The sequence below is a fragment of the Salvia miltiorrhiza genome, chromosome 4 (genome assembly GCF_028751815.1).
Source record: "Salvia miltiorrhiza cultivar Shanhuang (shh) chromosome 4, IMPLAD_Smil_shh, whole genome shotgun sequence".
NCBI lineage: Eukaryota > Viridiplantae > Streptophyta > Magnoliopsida > Lamiales > Lamiaceae > Salvia > Salvia miltiorrhiza.
Genome location: NC_080390.1, coordinates 34,575,693 through 34,588,667, shown reverse-complemented (window position 1 = coordinate 34,588,667; position 12,975 = coordinate 34,575,693). Strand labels below are relative to the sequence as shown.

The 12,975-nt window shown below is 36.4% G+C and overlaps 1 protein-coding gene across 1 annotated transcript; it reads right to left on the bottom strand.

The window, feature by feature from the left end:
* Window positions 1-10,700: 10,700 nt before the first annotated feature.
* Window positions 10,701-11,462, bottom strand: LOC131023348 (uncharacterized). The gene has a single exon (XM_057952889.1). The coding sequence runs from the start codon at window positions 11,460-11,462 to the stop codon at window positions 10,701-10,703; it is 762 nt and encodes a 253-aa protein (XP_057808872.1).
* Between the last annotated feature and the right edge of the window lie 1,513 nt (window positions 11,463-12,975).

The following is a 12,975-nucleotide window of genomic DNA, read 5'->3' as shown; positions in this document are numbered from 1 at the left end:
TGTGGAACATATAAAACACGAAAAACAACTGCACCCCACAAAACATTATATAAGACAGATATCCCAAAGTTATGCCCCAAGCAACGTTAACCACGACCACTCTGTTCCAAACGTCGTCGTAGTAGTAGCTGCTGAGAAAGTCTCCTCTGCCGCTGAGGTACACCTTAGCTAGAAGCAGCATAGCTCTGAGCTCGCCGGCAGCCCTCGATTCGTCCAGATCATCAAGGCACGCCTCGATAAATCCGTCGGCCGCGATGATCTGCCCCGTCAGCTCGTCGCCGGCCGTCTCCGTAAACGGGTTCATCATCACATGGTCCAGAGCGTCCTGGATTTCGCCCCACCCGTTTAGCACCGACTCGCTGCAGTTCTTCCACGCCACCTCAGTGCTCGACAGAATTAAGGACATGGCGTCTTGAAGCTGCTCCGTGGCTTTTACGAGGGAGACGGTGAAGATGTAGGAATTGGTGTAGATTGCTGGAGAATCCAACGGCGGCGTCCATCCCAATGAAGTGCGATCGAGATGGATGATGAGTATGGCGCCGAGGATTAAGGTGAGGGAGATGAAGATGGCTTTGAATATGTGCAGGATCACATTTTTTGTTGTGAACAAGTTGACCTCCTCCAATTCCATGGAGAAATTCGGACAAAATGTTCAAGTGTGGTGGGTTAATAAGGAAGACATTATTTATGTAAGTTGTTACAAAATTAAATTGTGAATTGTGAGATGGGAGTTTTTGCTTTGGTAGTGGCGTGGATGTTGAGAAAATGAGTTGTTGGAAGGCGGGAATAGCTATGTCAATCGGACTTCAAATTATTGATAATTTGATATACCGTATTTTAAAATCTCGATTAGGGGTGGGAAGATAGGGTATCGGGTATCGGGTACCCGACTACCCGACCCGAAAAAATCGGGTATAGGGTACCCGATACCCGAAAAATTAGGGTATCGGGTCGGGTTCGGGTATTAGGGTGGTCTGAAAATCGGGTATCGGGTATACCCGAATACCCGAATTTTTTATTATTATATATATATTTTATTTAATCAATTATATTATTTAAAGTTAATTAACTATTCAACTCTCTCTCTCTATTCTCTAACATATCTGTTGAGTCCACCGACTCAAATTCGATTCTCAATTCTCTCTCTTTCAATCGTCCCTCTGGAGTCGCCCCTGTACTCCCGCCGTCCCTCGCCCGCCCGCCCCTCGCCCGCCCGACCCAGCGGCGCCCCTCGCCCGCCCGCCGTTCTCCTCGGCCGTCGCCAGTGGGAAGCTCGCTCCCAGTCCCACCGCGACCCTCGCCCAATCGCTCCGCCTCCGAGCTCCGACGACAGGTGAGCGGCGCCCCTCGCCGCCCGTCATCGCCCAGAGCCAATCGCCAGTGAGCGGCGACCCAGCGGCGCCCCTCGCCGCCCGTCTTCTTCTTCTTCCTCTTCTTCTTCTTCTTCTTCTTCTTTTTTTTTTTTTTAAATACAGATCTGTATGTCAGTATGTGTTATCGAATTTGGTCTGATTTGGTGTATGAATTTGGTCTGATTTGGTGTATGAATTTGGTCATCGAATTTGGTCAGCTTTTCTGTATGAATTTGGTCATCGAAATATCCGATTTGGACTTTTCTGTATGAATTTGGTCATCGAATTTACTGAATTTCAATTTGCTGCTGCTGCTGTAAAAACTATCGGGTATTTCGGGTACCCGAATACCCGAATCGGATACCCGACTCGGGTATTAGGGTACCCGATTTCAGAATCGGGTTCGGGATCGGGTGGGGGTTTTGGTCAATTTTCGGGTTCGGGTACCCGATTTTTTCGGGTAGGGTACCCGAACCCGACCCGATTCCCAGCCCTGATCTCGATGAATTAAGGGCTAACGATTTTAAGTGAAATCGTCCTTCTCTCATTATATATACCAACAAAATTGAAATGGAGTTAAAAAATACTTCTTGCATCGACCAAGGACACAAGTTTTATGAAAACTAATTAGTTGTATATTTGGTCCATGAAGGACTCCACAATTTTTTAAAACAATAGACGTGATTGTGAGTTTATGTGAATCCATATTGGCAATATGTATAAACATATAAAAATTTAGGAGTGATAGTAAGTGAAGTTATGTCTAAAAAAAGACTAAAAAATGTTTTATAAACAGAAGGAATAATAAGCAATGGCGGTAATCCACACAAACTTATAAAGGTCCTTTACTTTTAAGGATCCATAAATTGATAAAAATAAAAAATAATATAGGTTAAGGCCACCACAATCGAAAGTATTCGTGTTGGAGTTAATTAATTTTTAACTTCATAAAACTTTTTTAAATTTATGAGATTTAGTCTTTTACCTTCTTCACATTTTTTTGTAGGGTTTAAAAGCTTGAGTTAAAGATGGTTAAAGATCCCTACGGAGGAAGCTTGGAGATAAAGGAGAGAGAAGGAAGAGTTGAAGTAAGTTGTTCCTATAAACGTGGAGACTTGGTCTAACCCTAACCTCAGCGCCCACTACATCTATACCTAGATAGCCACGATCTGAAGCTTGGGAACAAGTTGGAGATATCTATAAAGCTGAAGAAGACTCCTGATAAATTGTGGAAGCTGATAGTGAAAGAGTCTGTCACTCATATGAGTGTCATTCTGCATGTTCAGTTAAAATATCTTGTTACATTAGTTGTTTTTCTGTAAGGCTTCGGAGATTAGCTCTTGAGTCGAGTTTAGTAGTTTAGTGAGAGAATATCTTTTGTTTATAACGTTATCCTTATAAAGGTAGTGAATGTGGTTTGTACGTCATTTTCATTTTAGTAAAGTTTTGTCATACGGCTTCTACAAGTTATACTTTATAACTTGTAGAAAATTTATCTCTTTGAATCTTTTATATTTTCGCTGCTTTTTACTTTGTGTGCACGTGTGTATCTCTATAACACAATGCATAACATTTGGTTCATACAAAACAACGCTCTCAATTCTGATTGGTAACTCGAATATAGCATAAAAATTCACAATCGAAAGTAATATTCCGAGTTGGTAAATATAGCATAGAAATTCGAATTCACAACCAAGGGTAATTCGAGTTGTGAATTATAGCATAAAAACTTAAATTCATAAGAATATTTCAGTTGTGAATTATAGTTTAAAAACTCTAATTTACAACCAATAATATTCCGAGTAGTGAATTATAATATAAAATTTGAAATTCACAATCTAAAGTATTCCAAGTTGTGAATTATAGTATAAAAAAATTGAATTCACAATTAAGTGAATTCAATTCACTATCAAAAGTATAAAAACTTGAATTCACTATAGCATAAAAACTTCAATTCACTATTAAAAGTATACCGAATTTTAAATTATTGTATAAAAACTTGAATTCATAATGAATAATATTATGAATTGTGAATTAGGAAATAAAATAGCATGTGCGATTATTTTTATATTTTTTCAATTAATAAATACTTTTTATTTTTATTATCTCAATTGAAGTATTTCAAAAGTCCATTCAAAATTAAACGCCCACACAGTGTATTATAATTTGGACCAAGAGATAGCAATTAGGACCATTTCATCTGTTCCCGTAAAAAATCACTATTTTTCAGAATTTGTTTAGAATATGCCAACAGTCGATGCAATTTCTTCGTAAGTGCGACCTAAAAGCATAGAAAATGACCGGAAGTGAAGCCAACAGTCAGGACGTGTGACTAAACTTATTTTAAAGAGCTTATAAGATATCTTACGAGTTTATAAATTGTTAAAGCATTTGGATAATTGAACTTATAAGGTAGAGAGAGAAAATCGAAAAGAGATGAAATTAGAAGGATATATGATGAAAATTTTATAAAATGAGTATTTCTTATAAGATAGTGATATAGTAATAAATTGAGGTATAAAAACTTATATTTTGAGAGCGAGCTAATTTTTACAGTTTATAAGATCTTTAAGAACTTATTTTGTCCAAACACTTTAAAGAAGCTTATATGCTCTTAAAAGATTTATAAGTTGTTTTAGAAAGTTTATAAGATAAGCTAAAACACCCTCGTAATTTGGATTCTATATTTCCAAAGTTTCGTTTTGTCACATGCATTAATACTAATTAAATTTGCATAGAAATATGCCACTTGTTGTTATACAATTAACAGTGTAGGTGCCGTGTGCTAGCTTAATTAATTACAGCTTATTTTGTTAATTACAATGTTCTCCAACAAAATTGACTCACTATTTTACACACTTTTTTTTTTTTTTTTGGTGATCAGCTGAACCTGCAATTATACCGTTAACAGAGTAACGCCGGCAATTCACAACATGCACCGCCGGCCAAAAACGCACGTCTTCTTTTTCTCCACACACAAAAAATAGTATTATATTCAAACATCAACGGGATTTAACTATTGTCCAAAACAAGAAAAATATGAAGAGCAACTGCAAAACGCAAACACATATAACAATCACATTCTCCAGAATCAGAGCTGACACCGTTTTCCACAATTGGTGCAACATCTTGTGGCGGTAGCTCATAAGAAAGTCGCCTCTCTCTCTCAAATACTCCGCCGCTCCGATCACCGCCGCTCTCGCTTCGTCCGCCGCCGCCAGAACATCAAGGCACGAGTTCACGCTCTCCTCAGCCGCGACGATCAGATTCGCCATCTGAAGCCGTTGCTTCTCGCTCGGCCTCTTGGGAAACGGGTTGACCCGGATGGCCTCGCGGAGATGGAGCGACCCGATCTGCAGCCTTCCGCGGCACACGGCGAGCTTTGTTTTAGCCTCCTCATCTAGGATTAAGGAAGCGGCGCGATCGAGCTCTTCAGCGGCTCTTTGGAGGGAGAGATTGAAGATCTCGGATTCGGTAGTGACGATGGGAGTGTTGATTTGAAGTGAAGGATTGATTGAGTCATCTACTAAGGACTCTGATTGGACTAGATAGGTGATTATAGCAACTGTAATTAGGGCTAGGCAGATGAAGAACAATTTGAATGCGAGGAGTAGTCTATTGTATCTTTTGCGGTATGCTGCTAAGTCTTGTGCGTGAGGAGTTTTGTTGAGGGAGTTGCTTTTCTCGGCTTCCATGGATAAGTGAGAGAGAGAGAGAGGGAGAGAGTTGGATAGAGAGGAGAGGACACAAGTCAAGTAATGGAGGAATGTGGTTGTGGCCTCTGGGATCCGTCTCCGTCGAATAAAATTTGGGCTTTTGCTATACTTTTCTATGCCCTATTTTAAAGTCTTCTCCTAAAAAAGAAAAAGTCATCGTTCGATACTCTCACAATCCCTTGAATAACTTATACCCCACTACTAATAATATTTATTTATTTATTCTTACTTTTCACTTTTCATCACTCTCAAAGTCTCAATACTAATTATAACACTTTTTTCACAACTTCCAATAATAATTATAACACTTTTTCGCCATTATCAATACATTTTACATTTTTTTTTAACTCGTGTCGTCCCCAAAGAGGAAGCTATTTTAGGGATGGAGGGAGTAATATTTATTATAATCCCTCAAATAAAAATATAATAAAAAGATAATTATTATTTTAATATGATTAATCTAAAACTATCATTATTTAGTAATTATAAATCCTGGAACCCTGAGCAATAAATTATAGAGAAACAACTGATAAAGGTATATATAACTATGACATCAATTAAAAAATGATACAAATATCCCAAAATGATTCTATCAATATGCATGACTTAAGAGTAGACGTCAAGCACGAAAATTTAGTAGTAATCGAGAATCAAAATTAAACCAAACACGAAAATTTAGTAATTGAGACTTTGGCTGAGCACATTCCTTGAAAACAAACAGGCCCGAAAAAAGAATCTTAGTGATGAGGGGAGCCCATTTGAGAGATTAATTTAGTTGTAATTTGTGGAGAAGACTGCCCCACTGAAAAGTAAATAAAATAGGCATACACTTTAATTAACAAGAAATTAGGCAAACACAAACACAAACACACACTTGAAGAAGAAATTAGCCACCTCATTTCTTAATTCAAAAGCAAGCAAAGAGGTTCAGAAACTGCTATTGCCAGAACAAGAAGTAGAGCAACGCCACGAACAAGTACATCACACTATACAAACAAACCATAAGACCGTAATCAAAACCGTACCAGCGTAAACTATTAAGATGGAAAAAATAACTATAGAAATCACTATAGCCCTCGTCTTCAAAATAAACAAAACGAGTGTAGAAATCGTCAAGTATAGAGTGTCTATTTTGGAAAAGCGAGAAGAAGTTGACCAACAGCCTGCTTGCTTTCTCCACTCCCAATTTCACTTCCTCCACTCCCACCTCACCATCAATCTCGTGCAGCGCCAATAAACAGCTATCACTATTATTCTTCACGGCCTTCACTGCATCCGTCATGTTGTGATCCTCCTCGTAATAGTTATAGAACAGCTCAAACTCTAACGATCTGTCGAGGCGACTCAGCGAGTCGCGTATCAGAGTCTGACACGTGGACAGAGAAGCGTTGGATGCGGAGATGGCGGTGCGGTTGAGTTGGGTGACGACGAGTTGAAGGGACGTGAGGAAAAGGAGGGCCGGGTTGCGCTGCAGGGCCGTGACGTTGGCGACGGAGGACATGGAGTCGTGGCATAGTTTAGGGTGGCGAGTGAGGTGGCAGTAGTAATTCGAGAGGCCCGAAAGGTACGGGCTGTGCGCTTCGGGCTTTTTTCGGTTTTTCCTATATATGTAATATAGGATGAGTAAACCTGCGACGAGCACGATTAGGATGCGCAAGACGAAGATGATTTTGGTTTTGAGGTTCTTGATTCTTGGCTGTTGCGGTGGATCGTGGTGAAGAAGAGGGGTTTCTTGTGTGGAGATGATTTCGATATTCGTTGAATTCATGTTTATTGGAAGTTTGATGAGCTTATTGGGAAGATTGAAGAATATGTAATTAATTGGTTTATTTATGTTGTTGTTTGGACGTTGAAGTCAAGTAGTCAACTGTCGAACCGATTGGATTAATTATAATATTAAATGATGCACGTGGCACACCAATAAGCACACAAATTGAAATTGAGCATTTTGTTTTCTATTTAAAAATTGTTTCCATTATTCTATACTTTAATCACTTCATTAATTATGTAATTTTTCTCTCTCTCTCTTGCTTGCGGAAGGGAAGACGTGAGATTTGAACTCTAAACCTTACTGTTCATATACAAAAATATGTATTTTTTGAATGTCTTATTGAGGACAATTATGCAACGCAACGAAGTATAAAACTATTTTATATTGATTTAAGACTAATTATAAGTTGAATGGATTCTACAAATTTAATAAAACAACGCAAAAACTTTGGTTCACTTAGTCCCATGGGTGAGACGGCTCCGACCTGGAGTCCAGGCCCGCGCCCCTTCCCCACCCTAAACCCTAATCTTCGATCGCCACCCACACCCTTTCCATTCTCTCTCTCTTTCTCTCCTTCTTCTCGTCTTTCTCTCTTTATTCATGCAATTCTCGCAGTCGCATCTCCTACCTCACATTATCTCTTGCCTCGTCAGTGCCTCTTGTCTCGTCGGAGAAAGAGGAAGACAAGGCCACGTGGAAGCAGCGATTATTTTATTACATTTATGTGGTGTAAATTATTTAATCACTGAGAATTATAATTAATAATATCTTTTAAACTTTAGTGAACTTAATATTTTATAGCGCCTCCGTAAAAGGGGAATTCAGTACGTATTATCCACGCCAATATAAATGTATATATGACTCCGATTGACTCTTCAATAGCTTTTTGCAATTAAAAATAAATAAATGAATATAGTCAAGCAAATAATAAGTAATATTCGAGATGTCGTAATGAAAATGGAAGGTGCGACTGTGAGGGAAGTTTCGCGCCACATGGTTTCCATTTGACCGTGTAGTTTAATTGAAACGTTCAAGAATGGCTGCTGCATGTTGAGGGTACAATTTAATTCAACTTTTTAATTATTTGGATTTTGGAGGATGTATTCAGCTTGATCATGTTATGAACAAGTGCTAATTATTCAACTCATAAACTTGCATGAATCGAATTTGCTCAATTAGTTTATTTCTGGTACATTAGAATTAAATCGAAGCAAGAGCGCGGAGCAGGCGATTATATATGATGAATAATATAAGCAAGAATAGAAAGATAATGGATTAATTTGGAATTCTTGATTCTTGTTTGGTTTGGTTAATCATTCTGATCAAGAAGGTTTTTTTAATCGGGTGGTGATTATGATAGTTTCGTTGGCTTAATGTCTTAATTGGCACTTAGTCATTGGCACTCTATTTTGCTTTATGTCATTGTGGGAATACATTCAAGAAAATTGGTCATTTATGAAGTGGAGTGGTGATGATTTTGTGGAAAAAGTAACGTGGAAAATTGTGGGATTGGATGTCAATTTCAAGTCTAAAACCAATTATTTAAAAATAAAAAACTTAATAACAATTCTCCATTTTCTCCCTCCTATAATAACTCGAACCCTGGCCTACTTCAATTTTGTTCAATTTTAAAAAATTAAATCAAATTGAACCGAAAAAAAATAATTTTTTTAAATAAAAAACGAACCAAAAAAATGAATTAAATTTTAATATTTTTTTAATTATTCAATTTTAAATATTTTGTTCACCCTCTATTTATATAACAACATTATTGAGAGTTCTCTCTTTCAATATTCTCTCTCAATTGGAGTGTATATATATTCCAATTGAGAGGGAAGTATTTTTTTTATTGATCTCAATGGAGGAATAAATAAGGGTAATCTATGGTGGATGCATTATTTTGATGGATGAATGCGGAACCTAGGTTCGAATCCTAAAGTGGGCAATTTTTTTTTTCCGAATGGAGTAAATTTAATAGCGGATGCATTAATTTGTATAGCAGATGCAATAATTTTAATGGTTCCCATGTTCTCACGAAAATTGTGATTCTCACTAGAACCGAGATTAATTGCTATTTTTTGTGAGACCCTGAGTATATAATGTTGAATAACAATATTCGAAAAATTAGTAAAATTTTCGCTCCCTCCAAGATTTAAACCCAGGTAAAAAAATTTCTCCCTCCAAATAAATATCAGCCATAGGATATACTCCCTCCGTCCCATTGATCTTGTCCCGTATTCCTTTTTTGCTTGTCCCATTGATCTTGTCTCATTTCTATAAATAACACTACTACTTTATCACTTTATTACTTTCCCTCTCCTACTTTATCACCTTCTCTCTCATTCTCTCTCCTACTTTATCTACACACTTAACACTACTAATACTCTCATTAATAATCGTGCCGAAACCAAATGGGACAAGCCCAATGGGACGAAGGGAGTATTAAATTAACGTCTATAAATCAATTTAAAATTTCACCATATATTAGGGATCTCATTGGAACGTTCCCCTATATATATATATATATATATATATATATATAGAGAGAGAGAGAGAGAAAAGTTAAACAGAGAATGCTAAATATTTAGAGAATAGAGAATTCGTGAAATAAAAACGAACAGATCTACAATTTTTACGAACAAATTAATGTACCGCATGAACAGCAATTTGCCACGGGTTCGAATCCTGCTGGTGGCGAGTTTTTCTCTTTTTTTACTAAATACGTCTGTTCGTTAGTTATGTTGATCTGTTCGTAAAATGTATAGACTTGTTCAAAATGAAATATATAATAATTCTCTGTTTAACTTGACCCTATATATATATATATATATATATATATATATATATATATAGGGAGAGGTTCAAATAAGAACCACTAAATAAAATTAGAACAGAGAACCATTTTAAACCATTTGATCATCAAGATCTACGGTGGATGCATCATCTTGGTGGATGAATGCAGATCCTGGGTTCGAATCCTGAAGGGAGCAAAAAATTTATTATTTTCGGATGCATTAAATTTAATAGCGAATGCATTAATTTATATAGTAGATGCATTGATTTTAATGGTTCTTATGTTCTCACGATAAGTGTGGTTCTCACTATAACCACACCCTATATATATATATATATATATATATATATATATATATATATATATTGGTAGGGGATAATTGCATGTAAATACATCAAGTTTTACCAAAATCTATTTTTGATGCATACTTAGAAAAGTTCAATAAAATATACGAACTTTATTAATTTTGTTTAATTTTGACTCCGATTTCATTTTTACCATGCTAAAAAATAATATGACATCTACGACCTACGTGGCTCACCGAAATGACGTAGTATCTATATGACGTCTATGTGGCGTCTATATGGGGTGTATGTGATCTTCGGAGTCAAAATTGAATAACTAATAAAATTTGTGTATTTTATTGAACTTTTCTAAATACTCATTAAAAATAATTTTTGATCAAAATTAATATATTTAGATACAACATGGTAGCTATCAATTATCCCAGGTCAAGAAGTAGAGCAAAGTCAAGAATAAGAAAACGAGGGAGTGCAAACCAATCAACAAGTTGTAACCAAATATATGTCTATGGTAGATACTATTAAAATCATAATTCATTTCAATAATAAAAGTTGGAATCTCTTCCTATCAAACAACCAAACGCTTTTACGCTTTCTTCACTCCCAACTTCACTTACTCCACTCCCATCATCATATCATCAGAAATCTCTTCCAATGCCAATAAGCTTTTCCCAACTCCACATAAGTCAACGATTCATTCAAATAAATTCGTTAAATAATACAATGATGAAATACTTAAGTCAAATATATTTGAAAAAAATTCCCTCAAAATTTTCGACGAGACTTGACAATTCTAAAATGTGAGCAAAACAAGGCAATAATGAACGTCAACTGCGACACGCACATACAAATACTAAACTGTCTAATCTCATGATTATTATAAACCCTCGCCCATTTATCCGTCTCCAACATCTGCAACGCCTCCGCGTAGCCGATCAAAAAATCTCCGGCGCCATTCAAATACGCCTTCACCTTCCCCAGCTCCTCGCCACCACCAATCTTATCCAGACATGTCTCCACGTCCTCCGCCGCCGCCGCGATCCGATTCATCATCTCTCCCCTCTGCTCGTCGCTCTTGAACTCCACAAACGGGTCGACCCGCATCGCAGCCAGCGGGTCACGGATCTGATCCAGCGCATCGCGCAACGAGCTGGAGCAGTTGTTGAACTCAATTAATGATGAAGCGATCAAACGTTGGAGATCTTCGGCTGCTGCTTGGAGAGAGAGAGCGAAGATCTGATTTGGATCTGAGACGAATTTGCCGCTAATGATGAGATTGACGATGCTTGAACACGCCGGAGCGTCGGAATTGACGTAGCAGTATGCTCTCGCGGGAGACGGAGAATCGTTGTTGTCGAGGCGCACGAGGTAGACGATTAAGGCGGCTAAGGTTAGTGTTAATAAGATGATTAAGAACACTAATGAGAGGATTAGGACCTTGTTTATTCGGCGGAATGCTGATATGTTTGCGTCTTCTTCGTGAACGATAAGACTTGTCTTTGAACTGTTATGGCTTGAAACTTCCATTAAAAACTATAATCTGATGATCGTTAGCTTCTCCCAAAGATAATATAAACTAATTAGTGATCGTAGTCTCATTCAATTAATCATTCGAGATGTTGTAATGGGAATGGAAGGTGTGACTGTGAGGGAAGTTTCGTGTCACATGGCCCCATTTGACCGTGTGGTTGAAATTAAACGACGTTCAAGAACATCTTGAGGATAATTTATTTTCAATTTAATTCTACTTTTTCATTACTTGAATTCAGCTCCAATTAAACTTGCATGAATCGAATTTGATCGATTAATTCATTTCTGATACATTAGAATTAATTAAATCGAAGCACAAGAGCGTGGATTATGATGAATAATTAATATAAGCAAGAATAGAAAGATAATGGATTAATTTGGAATTCTTGATTCTTGTTTGGTTTGGTTAATCATTTTGAAGATTTTTTTTTTTAATTGGGTGGAGACTATGAAAGTTTTTTTGCTTTATGTCTTGGCACTTAGTCATTGTATTTGTACGTGGGAATATATTCAAGAAAATTGGATTTATGATTTGTGGAAAACTGTGGGACTGAATGTCAATTTCAAGTCTAAAAGCAATTATTTGAAAAAAAATAATAATAATGAATCTATTTTTCGCCTTCTATAACAACTCGAACCCCAGTCTCATGGATGAACGAAAAACGCTTATCAATTGAATTGTGCTTTATTGTCCGATTCTAATAGTATATATCTATCATTTGGTTTTCAGCTCGATCGACTATCAAATCTCATTTATATTTGATTTAAAATAAGTAAATCAAACCAAATAAGACGAGTAAATCAAACCGAACTAATTGAAATTTTTAAAATTATAGCCGAATCAAACCAAAAATCTGGCGTAGAGCAATAATTTCTAATACCAGTTTATAACGAATGATCAATTAATTAAGTCGGTTCTCAAAATTTCTTTGAGCTTTTTTTGTAATTAAAACTTTAAGTCGTAAACACTTAACATCTCTCAGTTGATTAGTAACGTGCTTTACAGTTTAATTAATATTTGAAGATGCCTAGCTAGTTAATAGATCATGAAATTGTAGCACATTAAGAAATAAAAGAGCTAGATCAATTAATGTGGTTAATTTGGTATTAGACAAGAATAATTAATAGAGCAACAAAACGCATCACACAAATACAAACAAATCAAAACCTATAATCAACATTGTAACATTGTAACAATAAAATAGCTAGTCATAGATAGCCATTAATATAATGATCATAACAAAAATTCCAAAAGGAATTGAATGAGAGAAATCATAAAAGATAGATTACCTTGCATCGATCAAACAGGCCATAAGTTTGTTTGGTCCAAGCTTCACCTCCACTCCGGTCATCTTCTTATCACCTTGCATCATCATCCACTGTCACGTCACAATACTTTTACTGGACAACCAGACAATATGAGAATGCTTGACTGAGCTTAATTATTTTTATAATACTATGTTTTAAGAATTTATAAGATGTAATTTCTTAAAAGTTTATAAATTATTAA